The sequence below is a fragment of the Aythya ferina genome (genome assembly GCF_964211825.1).
Source record: "Aythya ferina genome assembly, chromosome: 4".
In the NCBI taxonomy this organism is placed as follows: domain Eukaryota; kingdom Metazoa; phylum Chordata; class Aves; order Anseriformes; family Anatidae; genus Aythya; species Aythya ferina.
Genome location: NC_140300.1, coordinates 11,687,412 through 11,706,426, shown reverse-complemented (window position 1 = coordinate 11,706,426; position 19,015 = coordinate 11,687,412). Strand labels below are relative to the sequence as shown.

At 37.6% G+C, this 19,015-nt stretch overlaps 1 protein-coding gene across 12 annotated transcripts in view; it reads left to right on the top strand.

Annotated features, from left to right (window-relative positions):
• The window catches only part of SORCS2 (sortilin related VPS10 domain containing receptor 2), a gene marked incomplete at its 5' end in the record, with an annotated part of 570,927 nt that overhangs the window by 320,847 nt on the left and 231,065 nt on the right, over positions 1-19,015 (top strand). For all 12 annotated transcript variants that reach the window (XM_084517076.1, XM_084517072.1, XM_084517073.1 and 9 more), the window contains one exon: positions 14,823-14,922. In XM_084517076.1, the coding sequence (XP_084373202.1) occupies positions 14,823-14,922 (100 nt within the window). The remainder of the gene's footprint in view (positions 1-14,822; positions 14,923-19,015) is intronic.

Below are 19,015 nucleotides of genomic sequence, written 5' to 3'. Positions count from 1 at the left end.
CAATCAGTTTTACTAGCAACTTCTTAATAAAGAAAAGAGAAGTGAACATGATGAAATAATATCTCGAAAAATGTATGTGCATGATGTCCATTTTGGTATCCTTGGACTAGAAGTTAATGAAGAACTAATGTCAACCATTACATATGTTCTAGAAATATGGTTGTCTCTGGTAGAAGAACCTCTTCTGCAGTTTAAAACTCTTCAAAGGGATCTTGTCTTAAAGTGAAATTCATAAATAGAAAAAATGTATTGTGTCAAATATTTCTTTTCTATTGTATTGCTACTAGAAGATATATTAAAATAACTGAAATAAGCAAGAGGGGTAGATTTTATCTAAGAATTATCAAATTTTAGTAGTGGTCACTCAAGGATGGTAATTTACTGCCTTAAAAATAATTTGATTTCAATTATTAAATATGCTTTTCTATGAGCATGCAAGCTATGCTATCAAGGCATTTGGCAAATACATATCTCAGAAGTTAGGTCATTTTCCAGTAACTTTCTGCTGAAAGTTTTTAGAACTTTTTAGCTTGCTCAGTGGTGCAACTGTGTTTCCTTTCCTTATATTTTCAATGGCATTGATTCTGTAGGATTAGATATTGCAGATAGGGATAATTGATAATGTTAACTACAGCCAATCTACAAGTTTAACAGTAGGACACTATCTAATTTTAGACAGATGATCCTAGAAGAAGGAATTCCCCTTTTCAGTAAGTAAATGCATAGGAACAACAAAATTATGATTCAGGTCTGTCATTTTTATTAGCATAGGATATTAAAAATTAGACAAAATACAAAGTGCCTGCATGTGCAATGACTCCACAAGCATTCAACAGTGAAGGTATTATGTCTTTAAGATATACTGCAATGCTTTTTCAGCTGATCATTATCTCAGTGGTGATGATAAGAGTTTGTCTCAATAAAAAGAAAACAATAGGAAGTTCATATCTGGAGATTCAGTCTGATTCAGGAGAAGAGAAAAAAAACAACACTTGGTCTTTGAAATTAAACAATGGAAGAGATCTTTGGTAAACACCGTGCAATTCTGTGGGTCTGCTGCAGATTTCCTGCATGACATTAAGCTTTTTCCTCTTATGCTAACCCCTCTGGTTCCCCAAAGGCTTAACAGTATTTATCTTTCATTAGATTACTTGGTGAGCTTTTCAAGATATAGTGTAGTCTTTCCCACATGGCCTTCCAAGTGAGAACCCATCTCCGAATTGGAGGCTCTTCTTCTTCAATAAATGAAGAAGTAATGAATAGTAAGTGAAAGTTACTGGGAATCCTAAGTGATTCCTTTTATTAAAATGAAAATGAAGTACTTTGCCTGCTCAGTGGAAAGAATGGATATATAACACTTCTGCAGACATACAGATCTTCCCATTTCATTTTTGTATTCTGTAACCATATAATTTTGGTTCTGGCGTACATGTAGACCAATGTTGAACATCCTAGTTGCCCTCCTTTCTTGTCTTATAATTAACTGCAAGGCTCAACGGTTGTTGTCTGCTTTTAATTAGCTCAAGATCTGCTGTTATAGTTAGTGCTTGGAAAATACCATGAAGATTGGAAGTGGTCATGTGAAAAGACTAATTACAGGAATTAAAATGTCCCTCAGGCATGTTTCCTGACATAAATGACTGAGCAAAGTAATTGTCACTTGCAGTTTTGGTAAACATTTGGGGCAGCTGTGAAGCCATTGTAGTTTTTTTGTTTGTTTGTTTTAAAGTATTGAAGAGTTTGATTGTGAAAGATGCCTCTTGTTTTAACTGTTGAAGTTTTCATATTGATAATCTGGATCAGTATGGCCAATGTGTTTTAATAGTATTTAACAAGATTGCAAGTCAACAAGTAGAACTACAAATGCTTTCAGTGGATAATGCTCATAACGTCACTTCTCAAAAAGAGTAAAGTGCAGTTATGTGGTCCAGAGGGAATTCTCACATAAGGATCTGTTTTATTTCCTATAAGATCTCAGTAACATTCACTACAAGTATTATATGGGTTCACAAAATGTCAGAGGTGTGGCTAGAGTATTTTTTGATTTCCTTCTGATCAGCATTACTTCAGTGAAAATCCAAGACTTTTCAGGAAGGTTTTTATTATTATTATTATTATTATTATTATTATTATTATTATGACACTGTATTTATAAATATTACTTGTAAAATAGAATACTGATTTATTGATTTGGTGTTGGTGCTCACTCATATTGTGGCAACATTTGAGCTACCATTTCTGTTGGAAATGCAAATACACAGTTTTTGCCCCAGGTCTGGAGGTAGATGCTCAGGTTAGAAGAGGAACCCAGAAAGCTGAATGGGTCACCATGCAGAGCAAAAGACATTTACTTTATTTACATTATTTCAACAGATGATGAATTTATATGGAAAATTCACTTGACATTATAAAGCTGAGTGAAGGTCAGCAGACTTGTCTGCTGTGTTCCATGGGAACAGAAATGTGGGGCAGTTGGCATAATGTTGTGTAACAGCCCTCCTGTTGCTTTCTCCAAGAAGAGAGCTGGAATCTTGATTTCTTTGAAAAAGATTGCCTTGAAGTGGATGTGATTTGGAAGTAAGAACAGCAAGTGTATCTTACTTTCCCCAAACGTTTGCACATTGGATTTCATTTTTATTGCTTTCCAAGTGATGTATAAAAAGTACTTAATAAAATATGCCTGGTGGGACTAGTGGCTAGCATTTGTGATCTGTACATACATTTGTAGATGAGCAGCATTATGCTGAACTTTCACTGCTTGACCGCATTAAAAGAAAAAAATAAAATAAAAAAAAGCTTTCATTGGGCAAAAACACTTTTTTTTTTATTATTTATTTTTTTTTCCTTGTAAGTCTGACCGCTTTGGGCAGAATAAGGGTTACCTGAATGCAAGAAGAAATGTAGGTAAAATGCCACCTTTTGAACTGCAAATGTGTAGTTTGGGATAGCACTGTCATTTCAGACTTAAGATCCAAAGATTTTATAGGCCCAATGTTTTAGGTACATTGCATATTAATAATAAACATTAGTATATCTTTTGTTGGCTTAACCAACCTTGCCACACAATGTTCAACACAAGCAAACTCCAGGCAGAGTTCTGATTCTACTGAACTTACAGACTAAGCAAAATGATGAAGCATTTGCTGTTTGTATGGTCAAGACTGTGTAAAGTTGTGGATTTCCTAGAAAATACTCAAATAAGTTTCTTTTGTGAGTTGGTAATGCTGTGTTTTTTGTTTGTTTGTTTGTTTGTTTGTTTTTAATCTACCGTTGCACAGTATCTTCAACAAAGACAAATCATGTAAATCATGTTATTTAATTTCATGTAATTGCCAAATCACAGAACCAATGAGGTTGGTTTTCAGATAAGATCATAGCCCTACAACTGCATACAGACTTCACATTTTTCCTCTTCATTTCTTAAGCTGCACATATTAGTGTACAGTCACTTCTGATGGGCACCTAGTTGTGCTGATTTCCCAGGCAAAGGGTGAAAGCTTCCACTACAGGACCCCTTGTCCTGTGGTGTCTTCCTTATCTAAGTGTACACAGTTGGCTGGACCCCCTTCTGCCCATCACTGTTGATTACAAGGTCTCTCATGTCCATGTGACCTTGCACCCTTTGCTCACCAACCTGGTCTGCCACTTCCTTACTTCATTGTGGATACTCATCTCCCTCTCTTGTCATTTGTAGTTTAAAGCTCTTCTTACCAGGCAGACAGCCTGTAGGAAAAGATACTTTTGTCTCTTTTTGTCAGGTGGTTCCCATCTCACTCTAGTAGTCCTTGATCACTGGAGAGGATCAAGATTTTATTTGGTCCATGAGAAAGAAGAGCAGGGAGTAATAAGGAGAAAACAACAACAACAACAACAACAAACCACTACCAACACCAAAAAACACCTTAGCATCTGCCACATCCCAGATCCAAGCCCCTGACAAGCAGTAAATCCCCCTAGGCAGCAGCTCAGGTAAGCAGATAGGGGCCCCCACCCACTGCAGTGGGGAGTCTTCAACTACCTTCACCTGCCACTTCTTCCTGGAGCTGCTGCATGCTGAGGCACAGCAAGCAAAATGTATTGATGGATGCTGCTCCCAGCCCTTCATGTGCTTCCAGGGCACTGAAGGTGTTCTGTGGTCATAGACCTGCACATGGAAACAAAGCTGTCCTCCACGTCGTGCCAGGACTCACCAGCTTCCAACCTTCATCATCATGGGAGGAGGATTCAGGCTCATGTAGCTGCAGTGTCTCAGGATCCCATGGATTTCTTTCCCATAATTGTACGTGCTGTGAAGGCTGCTGACCTTCATCTGGAGCTCTTCATTTGGTGACCAAGAACCTTTATCACCACAGAGTTCCTGCAGGGAAGGAGGCCATCTTCTGTTGTCCTCAGCCTCAGTGAGAGACCCCGGACACCCCTGCAGCCCTAGACCAGCAGAGCTGCATCACCTCCTGGCAGCTTCATCTGACCTTGAGTGGTAGATGCTAGGGGAAACAGGGCAACATGTAATAATCCTCATTCCTTCAGAAAGCACTTGTTTTTACATGCAGGGTCACTTTTTTTTTTTTTTTCTTTTCTTGATCTTCCTGAATGTCAGACGAGTGTGATTGAAGTTTTCAGCTCCATGAGTGCTTTGTGTTATTTTAAAGGTAGAGAGTTAATCTTATTCTGTGGGGGTTGTTTTCACTTGCATTTGAAATTACATGGCAACAATTTATAGTGGACCGAGCTTCTGTTAAGAGCAGTTAGTCATCATCAAGTGAACAAATGTATTAACGTGTCACCCTGGCATATATCAACCCACTCTCCTGTAAAGCACAATGTCAGCTGTGAATGCACTCTTAACGCGACTTTCTTTTTACAAAATAGATCCAACATGGCATGTATGCAGAACGCAACCTCTGCCAAGGATCGTCTCCTTTCTGTTTTATTTTTAGAATGTTAATTATCATGGTATGGAAGCACAGTAGATTCATCTGAAAGTGTTAATGGCCGTAAAATCGCCTGCTTCCTGTACTTGTTGCTATGAAGTGTAATCTTCTCAGTTTGGAAACTTCTATGTAAATGCGTGTATTTGTCTTTGGGTTCTGTTTCCTAGCAAACTGTGATGCAGTGCAAAATGTGCTGCATTTGCTGTGGCTAGCCCTTGTAATCTGTCTGCATAATTTATGGGAACACTTCACTGCACCTTCTGCTGCTAATGGTCTCTCGGAGTCCTGCAGAAAAGGTTGGTTCTGCCTTCTAATTTTAAGAGCCATGATGGTGGCACTGTTTGTCTCTTTTCTGGATCTATTTTGGATTTATGTCTGGCCAAGGGTTTGGAAGAGCTGCTATAAAAGCAGAAACATCTGTTGGGGTTTTATGTGCTGCTGGCTTGCCAAGTTCAACAGCAGGCCAAACTACAGCTGATGGGCCCAGCCCTCCCCAGGTGTCACTGCAGTTACAGGAGAATGACTGCAGGGGAAATTTGGCTGCTGAAAAACTCTACACAAAATAAATATAGAAAGGCTTCAGCAATTGTAGAAAGCTATTAGGAGATTATGACTGGGCTCATTAGCAAGTAAAAGAAACAAATCCTACTGAAATGGTGGTGAGCATCCGAATTCCCCCAGTTTCCCTGGTGAGTGACCGTGGCCTCCCAAGGTGTGCTCCTCTGTCGGTAACTGCATGTGTAAGCACTATGCTCAGCAAAGCAGTTCAGGTGGCACAGACACACTGTGATTTTAATGGCTGTTAAGAAAACTTGGTCTTGCTTAACTGTCTGGACATTTTTGTGACTTCGTATACATCACCGCAACCATTGGGTGAGGCAGGCAGTGCTTTTAACTCAAGCAGTGAACTCCTGTGGTAGGATAAGGATTCAAAATGTTGCCTTAAAATTCCTTGTAGAGGTTTTGTTCCTGCAGCAATTGTAATAGCTTACGATAATCCTTTAACAATGGAGACATAGGAACTGATATCCTACATGAACTTGTGCTCCATCTGGACACTGTCCAGCCTCGATTCATGATGTGTGCAAGTAGATTTGAAGCAGCATGCCAGATAAACCCACAAGAGATGACTGTATGGGACTTGGTAAGTCTTTAATACATTTATCATAAGGCTTGACACCTTACAGTGTCTATTGATCCGTATTTACTGACTGGTTGGGTGATATTTTCATTCTGTTTATAAATATGCCCAGTTGCTCCCTGTGTTCTGCCAGACATTTGGCTTCAGCGGCAGAGTAACAGTCAAATCCCTGACAAAACATTGACTTATTTACCTTTTTATAAAGTGCTACAACCTGTTTGTGTAAAGTGCTCACTGCTCCCCTCACTGAGAGCAATCATAAAGCTGAGGTCAGCACGTTAGCAGGAAAAGTCAAAACTTCTATAAATTGAGTCAAAACTTCTATAAATTGAGTCAAAGAAGGAGTTCCACATACAGAAGAGTCAGTAGCCAACTGTTATAGTTGGCAGAGCCCATTAGTAGAGGAATACGTAATCACATGCAAATATGCACATACAATTATTAAAAGATTATCAGTTCTTTTTTAATTTCCTAAGTGTTCTTGTTGCAGCTGGATCTCTCCAGTGATTACAAGAAATTTTGTATTCTGGTCTGAAAGCACAAAGCCAAATTCTCTCGTCTCATACATCCCAACATCCTTAATGCCTTCCAAGGAGCTGCCTCGCCTGACTCATATTAGGAGAATAAAGTTGTTTCAGAAATATTTCAGCTGTGTGTACTGGTTTAAATAAAAGTCCTGGACTGTGGAAAATACCTAGTATTTTTCCATGATGGAGAACTGTAATGATTCTTGGAAACCTCCAGAAAATATTCTTAAACCAACCTAAGTTTGCCCAAAGAACATAAGTATGTCAGATGAGAAAATTTCCTTGGTAATTACTTTTTTTTTTTTTTTTTTTTTTTCCCCAATCACAGCACTCATAAAAGAGGAATTGTATTGAAAATGATATAAGGATGTTTCTGCTTTTGGCAATCTTGGTAATAAACATAATTTTGAAAAAATTGTGCTTTAGCACCAATGGTTTTTATTTCTTTTTTCTTTTCTCTAAATTGTCAACAAACTTTTTTTTTTTTTCAAAATCAGTGGAAGAAATTTAATAATATATAGAAAGTGATATATTCATTTCTTTTTTAGATAGTAATGTAATAGTTAAGTGAAGCCACTTTTTTCAATACAGTACTCTCAGAAATAATAAATTGAGGTTGTAAAGGAAAGCCTTTTTATTAAAAAATATACACCTTATAGTAAAATTCTTCCTGTGTTCCAATCCAGGCAGTATTTTTATGATATGAAACAAAATAAATTAATATTAATAATTTTTGTATTGCTGTTGAGTTATCAGTTCTGAGTTCAGAGTTTATTTATGTTTCTAATATGCCAGAGCTGTTTTTCAGCAGCAACCCCCTCAAACCCTCTCTTAAGTACTCCACTCCTTGCTGAGACATGCTAATACAATGCTGGATTTGCAGCTACTGAAACTAAATCTACACAGGACTGTTTCTTAGAATAAATACTTGTTCACTAACAGTTAGTTACATGATATGCTGAATTCAGTGAAGAAGGTGTGGTAAGAAAGCTTTCTGTATTTTCCACCATTTCATTCTCATTTTCTACTCACATGTTTAGGCAACTAGAAGTATTTGAGGGAGTGAGTTGTTAACAGGATTATTGAAATGAATGAGGTTAATAAGAAACCTTCAAAAACTATCATTTGAATGTGGATCATTTCCATTGCTTTTTATTTTTTTATTTTTATTTTATTTTTTTTATTTTATTTATTTCAATTCCTTCTAGCAGGACAAAATGGCTGGAGGTAGATTGGTGGGAATTTTTAAGGTGCCCCCCAGAGATGTCTGCATTCTCCAGGGACTGCATCCCAAGGGCTGTGTGTGCTCCTGCTGGCCACAGCCCAGCCTGGATTGCAAAGGTAGAAAGGAAGAAGTAACAAGGAGATTTTACTTTTGTGATTCGTATCCCTGTTTTCCTGGATGTGTCTTGTCTTTTTTGTCACTGCAACACTACATGTTATGTGGTTGAGTGGATTCATCACAAATATGATGTATGGTGAGTGTGGCTACAGACTATATCCCCTAATATGTGCCCATCAATGGCTTCTGTGCCTTGGTGATTGAATTGATACACCAAGGCAGTAGTTCCAAAATAGATGTCCTACTTAAACTAACAATTTCAGGGAGAAAAGGTGGTGATTGCAGCTAATAGAAGCTAATGCAGTGTTGTGGAGGCCAATAAAATATGAAGTCTAATTATTGGAGCTGTGCGGCAAAGTAATGAGGAGCTTAGAAATGTAACTGATAAGGAGCTCGATTATAGGCTAATGAGCAGGATGTTTGTGGTATATTGAAGGACTAATGAAGGGCTACAAAAGATAACTATGGTGGTGTACAATGAGCGTATGCAGAGCAGGAATATTTAAATACAATCCTAAAAGATACGTAGTATATATTGAAGCCACAGTTCTGCTTACCACTGGAGTTTAAGTGTGTGCATGTGTTTACATTTTACAGAGTAAGTAGTTTGGTTGTAACTAATAATCAAATAAAAATACGTGGATAAATGCAATGACCGAGGATACCAGTAAGAGAAAGCCTGTTGCAATATGTAAACAAACAAGAATCAGTGCTTAAATTTCTGTGCTAGATTTCACTGCCGACTAACACCACATGCATGCAGGGTTTACTTGCGACCTTCCATGTTCCCTCATAAGAATCTGTCAGTGATTCTTGTACTGTGGTAAGCTTTGTGTCTGAGTAACTGAGACAGAATAGTTCCTGGAAAAGGTGGCCTTGGAAATACTTTCTGCAGATGTAGGTATTGCAGCATCAGGGTAGAAAGTTGTAGCCTGGCATGCCAGTATGGGTAAGTCAGACCAGGTCTGCATTGTGGAGCACACTGTCAGCCCCTTAGGGATGAAGCCAATGTGTCACATTGTTTAGAGTTTGTCTTTGATTTTTAAGTGCATTGCAAAACAAGGCAGCATCCTATTCCTCATTTTGAAGTTAGTAACCACAGACACTGGGGAAGGACATGTCTTGCTAAAGCCACCCGGCGGGCTAATCCTTACTTTTATTACTGGCTAAAAAGGACTGTTTTTCCCTCTCAGAGCAGATGGTTGAGTGAGGTGTTTTTTAAACATTTAGTAAAAGTCGAGTTCTAGAAGTCATGACTGTTTGATCCTCCTCGAGTTCTCATTGGGTATGAACACAGTTCAGTGCTTTGTTTTATTCTGTGGCTTTTTTGGAGGCAGTGTTTTACAGTCAAATTTGAATATATATTTACAGATTGATGAAAAGCCTCTGCAAATAGCTGCTTGTCTTTTATTGTGCTTGCATGTAGTGACTGGGACTGTAGGACTGTTCTTGTGCATGTAATATTTGTATTAATGGGAGGGAATCTCTGTAAGTATATAAACACTGGGTTGCACCATCTTCTCATCAGAGCACTACAGAGGAGTTCACTTTAGCCAAAAGCCTGCTGTGATAAAACACATTTCTTTAAAATCTGGCTACTGTTATCAATAATGGACTGATAAATAAAACCAGGATAAATTCATCTTCACAGTGAAAAAAAAAAAAAAAAAGAGTAAACTATATATTGCCTAAATTTGAACTGGTAAACAGGTGAACTGTTTATCTGTTAGCTCTTGACTGCACTGTTGATTTTTTAGTGTAAAACTGGATTAAGTCAAAGAAACATTTCTAAAACTTCTCTATTTCTGAGAGGAAAAATATCATGTAACTTCAAAAAGGCTCAACTTTTCTAGAAAGCCTCAGAGTGGAATACTTATGCAGAGCTGGTAGCTGATGAGTAATCTGCTAATTGGATTGCTAGCATTCATACTCTTGCATAGCTGTTGAAGAAACTTTCATCTGCATGAATTCCTAAATATTGTCAGGTATTGGAACTCAACCATTACAATATGTTTCTACTGTGACGAAAGGTTTTTTTTGGTGTGTGTGTGTGTGAATGATGTAAATACTGGATCATTCTTGTGACCAAAGCAAGGGGAAGGAAAGAAGATGTGCAATACAATCTGGAAAAGATTTAGGTGGGAAAAAGTCTAGTGAGTGTTATGAACAGATCCACTCATCCTTGATACTGCAATGTGTATCTCAACTGAATCTTTTTTTTTCTTTTTTTTTTTTTTTCATTCCAAAAATTTATCAATAACCTTTTTTTTTTCATTATTATTATTTTATTATTATTTTTTTTTCCAAATGCTTTCTTTTTATTTGGCTAGTTAACTAATTCACAAATTGTTTGAAACTTCTTCATTGTTGTCTTCCAGGATTTTCAAATAATAGAGATTGTACAGAATATCTCATTTGGCTAAAATAGTTCTGGAGTTAATCTTCAAGGAGGAAAGGTAGAGAAAATCTGATCCACATGTGTGCTAGCTCTTCCAGCCACTGTCTTTCCAGTCCCTCTCTTCAATTCATTAATAGGGGAAGAAGAGGACAGGACTAGGAAAGGAAAGGAAATAGCATTTTCAGTTGGCATTTTCTTTGACTATTAAATTTTACTTGGAATTTTGCAGTTTTGACCTTTTTTTTTTTTTTTTTTTTTTTTTTTTTTCTTTTTTTCCTTAACATCTATCTACATTTTAATATATCTATTTTACTATATACTTGTAAATATCATCTGGAAAAACAGTAATACTGAATCGTAGGTGTGAATCATCAGTGGAGAGCTGTATAATGATAGTGAAGTTTAGACAGGCAAACATTTGGTTTGTGTCTCTTTTGGTATCTGTTAAATTTCTTCTTCTTTCTCAATACTTCTGTTAAAAGATGTCAAGAGTCAGAGTTTAGGTACAGTTCCAAATTATATTAGGCATAGATTTATTTCAGCTCAAGTATAAAAAAGATAGTTTTTAAAGACAAGATCCAATTTTCACAGTTTTGGCAGTTTTGAGTGTGTGCCCCCCCCCCCCCCCCCCCCCATCATTTCTGTACCAGTTGGAAGGTTTCCCAACTATAGTCTGAACTCACAGCATTAAAACACGGTAAAGACATCATTCTGTCTGTGCTGTAATATCATTGTTTGATTTTGATGATTGCTATTTCAACACACAGTTATTAGAGTGGGAAGCGACTTCTTAAAAAATAAAAATAAATAAATAAATAAAAGGAAGAAGAAGAATGGCACGTACATGTATTTCAGCAGAGGCATACTTTCAAAGAAGCTGTTACCTAGCAGTAGGGCCTGTCAGGCTGTGTGATGTCTGCATCTCTACACGAATAATCACATAGTTTCAGCACCTGATGATTCTGCCTGTCAGGAATGGCCCATCACCAAAGTTCAGAAAGATGTTTTTCTTACAAGTCCTCCACTTTACTGAGTTTTGCTATACTAAGAAGCATCCACACAATCTGTAGCCCTTAGTGTCCACACGGATGAGGAAGAAGCACGTGTGGATTGCTTGCTGTATCTGCTGGAATGTCTCACAGAAGTGAAAATAGTCACTATCTGGATCCAGATCACTCAGAGCTGCAGTCAGGCCCATGTTTAAGAACTCAACCTTTATGCTTCTTGTTCAGGTTTATGGAGTTCTGCTGTTGTGCTTCCAATGCAAATAAACCATGCTATGGAAGGATTTTCTTTTTACTCTTCTTATCAGTTGCATGTGTATCCTCTTTGCATTTCACCTTGAAAATATCTTTTCATCACCTTGAAAATATCTTTTCATCAATTTTCGTGAAGGAAGGGGAATACTTCCCCCCCCCCCCCGCCAATAAACAGAGATTTGTGTTTTGCTTGTTTTTTTTTCACACTCCCAAAAAAAGTCGTTCTATGACTGGAAGAGAGTAAAGGGCTCTTCCTCTCCTGAATTTGGTACAACACTCATTTTTTGCTGCTACATAATACATTTCCAAAGCAGGCAAACTCTGAGGTCCTGGAATTTATCCTCCCCAACCCTATAGCTGAGTTATTACAGGGACTTTGTTAATAAAAATGTTAACTCTTTATATATGCTCAGTCAGGAACTTGGAACTTATATCTCAAATATAAAAAGAAGTTGTGACCTGTTTTCTCTGGATTAACACAAATTTGGAAGGCCAGGTGATTTTTTTGGACAGAGCTTCCCTTGAACGAGGTCCTTGAGCTATGTCCTCTTGAACGTAGATGTCTCAAGGAGTAGCTGGCATTCCTGGTCTCCCTCAAGGCAAGGTTGTAGTAAAAAAACAACAGTCTGAATAAATTTCTCTATAGATCCACAGATCTGTCAATCTGAATCTTCCTGCTTGGGCATGGTGCACCTGTATGGATATGCATTAGCTTGTTTTATCATGTTTTTTTTTTTTTTTTTTTTTTTTTTTTTTTCCCCTTTTTCCCCTTGAGTTAGCTAATTTGTATGAGAAAATAATTTTGACTAGAGTTGTTCTACCTTTGAAAATACTTTTGTTAATTTAGTGTACTCTTTTTGTCATGACTTTATTATTTCTTCGTAGTAACTTTTATAAGTCATAATAGTTAGAACAGGAAGTTTTAGACTGGATTTTTTAATCTTTGAAATGGCTTATCCTCTTCCTGCCTGTACTGCTCTCATACCTTGATACAGTTGCCGTCACCATCACTCCTGTGGTGTCACTCTCCAGTGGTCCCATTGTATTAATCCTGGAATTGCCTCTTCAAAGTAAATTGGATCATCTCTAAAGTTCAGAGAATTATTTCAGGATTTTATTACTGGGCAAGCTGCTGACCTGATATTCTTGCCTCAAAGAGAATATACCAGGCTCTGTTTCCAGCATAGATACTTTTTCTGTGTGATTTCAGTACATCTGGCTGAAGTCAGTATTTTAGTTTTTCCTTTAATTTCTTTTCTGTCAAACACTTCTGGCAAAATCAGCTTAGCATCATCCATCCTATTCCCCTGAGAATTTTAATTAGCTCTGTGCTGAATGCCCACTGCAGTGCAATTGTGTGCGCTTGATTTCTACATAATTATTTGTCAAAACTGAATTGCTATGATTATGTTAACTTCTGCATTGTTGTGTATCTGCAGCCCAAACAACATTATGGGGAAAAAAAAAAAAAAAGGAAAAAAAAAATTGAATCCATTCAGACATCACTATAAAAGAGATATGATCTCAACCTTGGGCTGTGGGTATGGTCTGTGTGTCACAGTCATTTTTTGACTGGTAGAGAGGAAAGAAAAATAAGGTAAATATGAACTGTTCTTTACTTGGTGTGCCTTTGGGACTGATCCAGATATACCATTCTGTGTCTCATATGTTTGGTGATGCCAGAGACATAAAAACTACTCCAAGACAGTTACAAGCTCTTGCAACATGCAGGCAGCTGGATGTGTGATAGAAAAATAGCCATCTCTGGCTTCATATCATGTGTATTCTGACTTAAGTAACATTCTTGGTGGGATGGAGACACAGGGAGATGGAGGCCAGGTGCACTCCTGCAGGCAGGTGGACCCTTGGGTACCATTCTGCTTTATGTAGCTTGAAGGAGATCTTCGGCTCTGAGCCACCTGTCAAGGACACGGTTAGCCAAGGATTTGTTATCTCCCTTTTCACTCTTGCTGTATGAAGTCATGCCTTTGAATTTCAGCAATAACTCACCTGGGCAGGGGGGATGCAACAACAGAGCCTGCTGAGGAGCAATGAAAATGTGAGAATGGTGCCGTGGCGCAGAAATCAGTTATAGGCAGTCCTCAGTGTCATGCTGGAAGGGACCGAGGTTTCATTGTGATTCCCTTGGATAGGCTGGATAAGAGAGTTGTTGAATGTTCCCACTTGTTGGCATAACCCAGGGGCACCTTGGCATAACCTGACAGGGCACCTTCAGTCCTGGCTTTTGACAGTGTTATTCCACTGAAGAAAAGGGAACATGGAGTGGGAGTCCACCCAGCAACTCTCTGTCCTAGGGAAGGCTTCTTGGTAGAGAAAGGGACAGGTGCCTTAGATGAGTCTCCTTCCAAATGAGAAGGGAAAATATGGAGAGACCATATGGTGCGATTTAATCCTGTACAGAACAAATGAAGGTTCATCCACAGCGAGTTAATTTTGGATGTGACTTGCTTTGAGTTTTGCTTATTAACGTTTTGCTAAACTAATGTTGTTTTTATACTAGACTTTGGAGGTGCAGGTACCTAAAACAGATGCCATTTCTTGCTGTCAGTTTTTCAGGAATACAAGGCAATTTCTGCTTGTGCTTACATTTGTTATATTCATAGCTTTGTGTGCAAGACATATTGATGGTCAAGAACTTGCTTTGTTTTTATTTAGTCAGAACTATAATGATCCTCCGAAAAAGAGCTTGAGGAGTGGATACCTTTGTCAAGTCTAATGCCTTTCAGATCTTAGGCCAAATTGTTTTTTTATGCAACACCAGGCACTGAAATTAGCTTTTCTTTTTCCACATAGCTGAGCAGGTGCCGTTAGTACTCGCATACAAGCCTTTGCTCTGCCTAGCTCTTTTTTTGCAACTTGTGGGTGGTGATGGAAAGGTATATATTTTGTGCTTCTCTCATTGTACAGGGTAGTGTCAGGATGAAATCTAGCACTGCACAGACCTGTGAAATACAGACAAGACTAGCAATGTTTTTTCAGACCTCGAAAAATATTCTTATATTGGCAGGTTTCTTTTAGTCGCTAATGAGCAATGAAAAGAACAAATGGATGGCAGAGAAGCATTGAAAATGGATAGTTAGTACTACAAAGTGTGCATGTATGGTTTTTTTTGTGTTTGTTCCTCCCCCCCCCCCCCCCCCCCAAAGAGTTTTCATGCTGAAGCCCTTAGAGGAAAGCACTTACAGATGTTTGGTTTCTTTCAGGTCCTCAGATTTTGGGACATTATACACAAAGTTGAATCTGCAGCCTGGGATTGCCACCGTTATTGACAATTTCTACATTTGTCCCACCAACAAGAAAAAGGTATGTGGCAAAAAAACGACATTTTATAGTGCAATGGAGACTCTATGACTATGTGAAGTGTGTTTTATTGGCTTGTAAAAAATAGCGGAAAGTTTTTCACAAAGTTGCTAGTCTCTTTAGGTGCATTTGTGACATATGCAAGCAGGATATTTATTCTTGCTGTATAGTATAGAAGGGGAAAATGCCTTGAAGTATGAAAAGTATGAAAACTTTTGAGGCCGTTGACTTCTGGAAATGGAGTTTCCATGGAGTTTTTCCCAGAAAGAGAAAAGCAACTTGTGTAGGTTTTCACACATCCACACAAAATTTGGGACTAGCATTTAACCTCTTCGTCTTTTATACACAATTTAAGTCCATTTGGATGTTTCTGAGTACAAAGTATAGTTATTGGACAGGCTGTAATTGAGAATGATGTTTATCCTGTGCAAAACCTTAATTAAAAAAACAAAACCCACTGATCCTTGGAACTCTTTTTTTTAAAAACAAAACAAAAACAAAAAACAAAACAAAACAAAAAACAACAACAACACGTTTCTACATCATTACTGAACCAAAAAGCTTTTCATGGCACCTAGGAAGATTAAGTGAACTTCATATATGAGAGTGAAATTGACCCACTGAGTGTATTTACAATGGATGTTATATTAGAAGAGGCAAGAAGAGTGATTATGAGAAAAAAAAACAATAACAAGCCTTCTAAGTCTGCAAAATGCTTGTGATTTAAAATGCAGGAATTGTGAAATACATTATGAATAGCACAAACACAGTAGGTCTTTCATGAAATAAGAACTTTCTCTTGATAGGTGCCTTTTAACTACAGTGTAATATGGAAGAATTGACTTCATGTGGAGGCCACTGATTGGAAGGACAATTTTAGTTGTGTTTATCTGTCTGTTCTGTTTAATTAAAATCAGTAGAATTTGTTGAGACTGCCTGGATGATTAAGTACATATTTTATTTCTCTTGCAATTGTGACTGGAGTTTTTGTGACCAAGCTATGCTATTCCTTGGTAACATATTTTTAATCTCCTATGAAGTCAGAAATGTTTTTTTGTTTGTTTGTTTCTTGGAGTGGATCTACCACCAAGCACAAAGTTTCTGTGCACTGTATGTCTTGGAGCTAAAATTTACTGATGATTTCAAGTCCAAAAAGAATCAACAAAGCTTTATCCATTTTGGTTTCCGGATTGGAAGCTGAAAGTATGAGAAAGATGACAGCTCTGTGGAGAATTTTTCCCAGTATAAAAGCCTACAGACGCATGTCAGTGCCTGTGTGATTGTGCCAGTTGTCTGGCAAAATGGTAAGATCATTGCTGAATTTCAAGCCTGAAGATGGATGTTCACAAAAAATCTCATGTTAACCCAGTCTTAAAAAAAAAAAACACACAACAACACTATTTTCTGCTCAAGGCAACTTGAAGTCCTTAGAGATACATATCTGGCTTAGTAAATTGATATTGTATTGCAGTCCACTGATTATAGAGAGTGCTTTTGTTGTTAGTCATTAAATACACTATTTTTATGCTGTTTTGTTTTTCCGAAGATGATGTTCAATAGTATATGAACAACAAAACAGAAGAACAGAAGGACTGTAAGGAGACATATGTATATGTGCAGATGTACACACATACATGGTACAAAAAAATGGTGAAAGCATTGGAGTCAAATGGTGTAGCCCACAGCTTCAAACTTGGCTTGGAGATGGTGTGGTCACACATATCAAGTAAGCAGGAAGTCTCCATGTCATGAGAACTTTGTCAGTTGAAATGGCTGCTTTTCTGGTGTTGGACATATGATTAGGATACAATGACTAACGTCTGATTTCACAAAAGTCATTTGGAAAGATGGAAGAAAATTTCTCCCTACCGTCCATTTCAGGACAAATGCACTAGGGTGTAAGAAAACATTTACAGCTCTGACTTCCTTTTCTGACCTGAGCAAAAGTTTCAAGTTTTGACTTTTTATTGATATTACTAGACTTCAGATCACTGTGGTGTGGGTTTTCTTCATCCAGTTCACATCTTTTGAAATGTTCTGAATATGGGAGCTGTGCTGGAGTGCTGGCTGTGCTTACTGGCATTGAGTGTGCATTTAAATTTAAGGCGTAAGTAGTCCCATGCTGCCAGTTAGCATTTAGGGACGGGGAATATGCATGAAAGCAAAGATAAAAGACATCGATGGTGATTTTTTGAATATTTTGCATATTGAGCACTATTCTGTGCTTTAATTTTGTTTACCTATTGTAGACCTCATCTGTGGAAGAACTAATACTGCATATATAATGCTAATCTTTTACACCTCAGTGTCATCAGTGCTTTAATCTCACCTGAGTTTAGGTGTTCTGTCAAGTCTCCTCTCTCTGTAGTGAATGGAAAAGCTTGGATACCTCCAGGCAATTCATCCTGTTAAAGTCATAGATTATTATACGTATGAGAGTAAGACTGAATGGTCTTGCACAGGTTGCTGTAAAAGATTTTGTGACTCTAGTGGGTCTGCAGTGAGTCTCACTGCAGCTTCCTACAAAGAGAAATGAAGAGATGGAAAATAGTTTTTGGATTGGAATGATATTAAATGAAATATTTGTAAGAAGGCTCCAGTCTAGTTCTTGGATTGACATTATTTCTTCAGTTTACCTCTGCCTATAGACCAGCTCCTGGAAGACCTTACAATTTCACTCAGTGTGCTTGCAGTCTGTGAGGTGTAATTATACCATAAAGACCAATGGACTTGTAAGTGAGCTTTATACAGAAAATGTGAAATTATACTGGAATTTTTTGAATCCTGTGAATTGCTCATTTTTACTTTCTTAAGATGAAAGAAACCTTAATTCTTATCTTCCCAACACCATTAAGAAGTTTAAGAAGTTAAAATTCCACAGAATCATCATGCTGTTTATGATGAAGTGCATTTGCAAGTGCAGAGGTGAGAACCACATCCTTTTCATGCAGTGCTCCATGGAAAGGCAATTATATTTCTAAATAATAATATAATAGTTTTACAAGGTAAGCTATAGGAATGCTGGGGACTTTCAAGTAGTCGGTGGAAGGAAGGAAGTCAATTTACAAACCCCACTGAATACATCCAAAGAAGTGACATGTTCCTTTTCTATGTTACTCTTCTGTGAGTGGATTGTGATGAGTACTGTTCATAGGTCTGCAAAAAGAATCAGTACAGAATTGTATCAAGGTTATGTCTTTTGTAGGTGGTTCTTGTTCTGCCTGAAAGCAGCAGAACTCTGATGCAAAAAATGTGTTGCTGTGCTTATCACAGGACTCAACCTATGAAACCCACTTTTTATGAGAAACGATGACAAATATCTGAGGGTAGAGCTTTAGGGTGTTTTGCATTACTCTGAATGAACCTTTTGGATGAAATCATGGCATGGAGGTGTAAGCTGTGACTGTTCTGGTTGTGAATCAGAGCTGACTGCAGTCAGCCAGCAGCACAAGAAGACATTCCCATCTACATGCAGAAGTTTTTGTAGGCTCACCCTAAAATGCTGTGAAACAATGGAGTAATAGGAGAGGTAACACTAATTAAAAGTTCACACTTCCTGAGGATGCATTATTTGCTTTGTAGTCTGGCTGCTTTTAGCATAGTAGAAATCTGCAACAAAAGACAGGGAAACCATTAATCACATTTTTCTGCCATGGTTTTGGAAAGTTATAAGGTAATGTGGGTGAGATCTCTTACGCAGTCTCTCTGATAGTAACTTCTGCATATGAACTAATTTTTCATTGATCTGTGACATAAAATACCCCTAGTTTTTGCCAGCCTTGAAGTGCTGTGCCTTGATAAGGGATGTTCTTGCACTTGAATCAACAGAAACAACTTTGCAGTAATTACTCTATGCTGATAGCATCAAACATTGCAGGCTTTCTAGAATGTACCACGTAGAGAAAACAATTTGATCTGTATCCTCTGATTTTTTATTTTTATTTTTTAAACAAACAAGCATGATAATTATGCTTATGAAATGATGCACACAGTTCATGGAACACAGAATTATGTTTTCCATAGTGTCATTCTGGAGTGAGGTAAACGGAGTATTAATTTTTTTTTCTATAGAAGACAAAAACTAGCAGAAGTCACA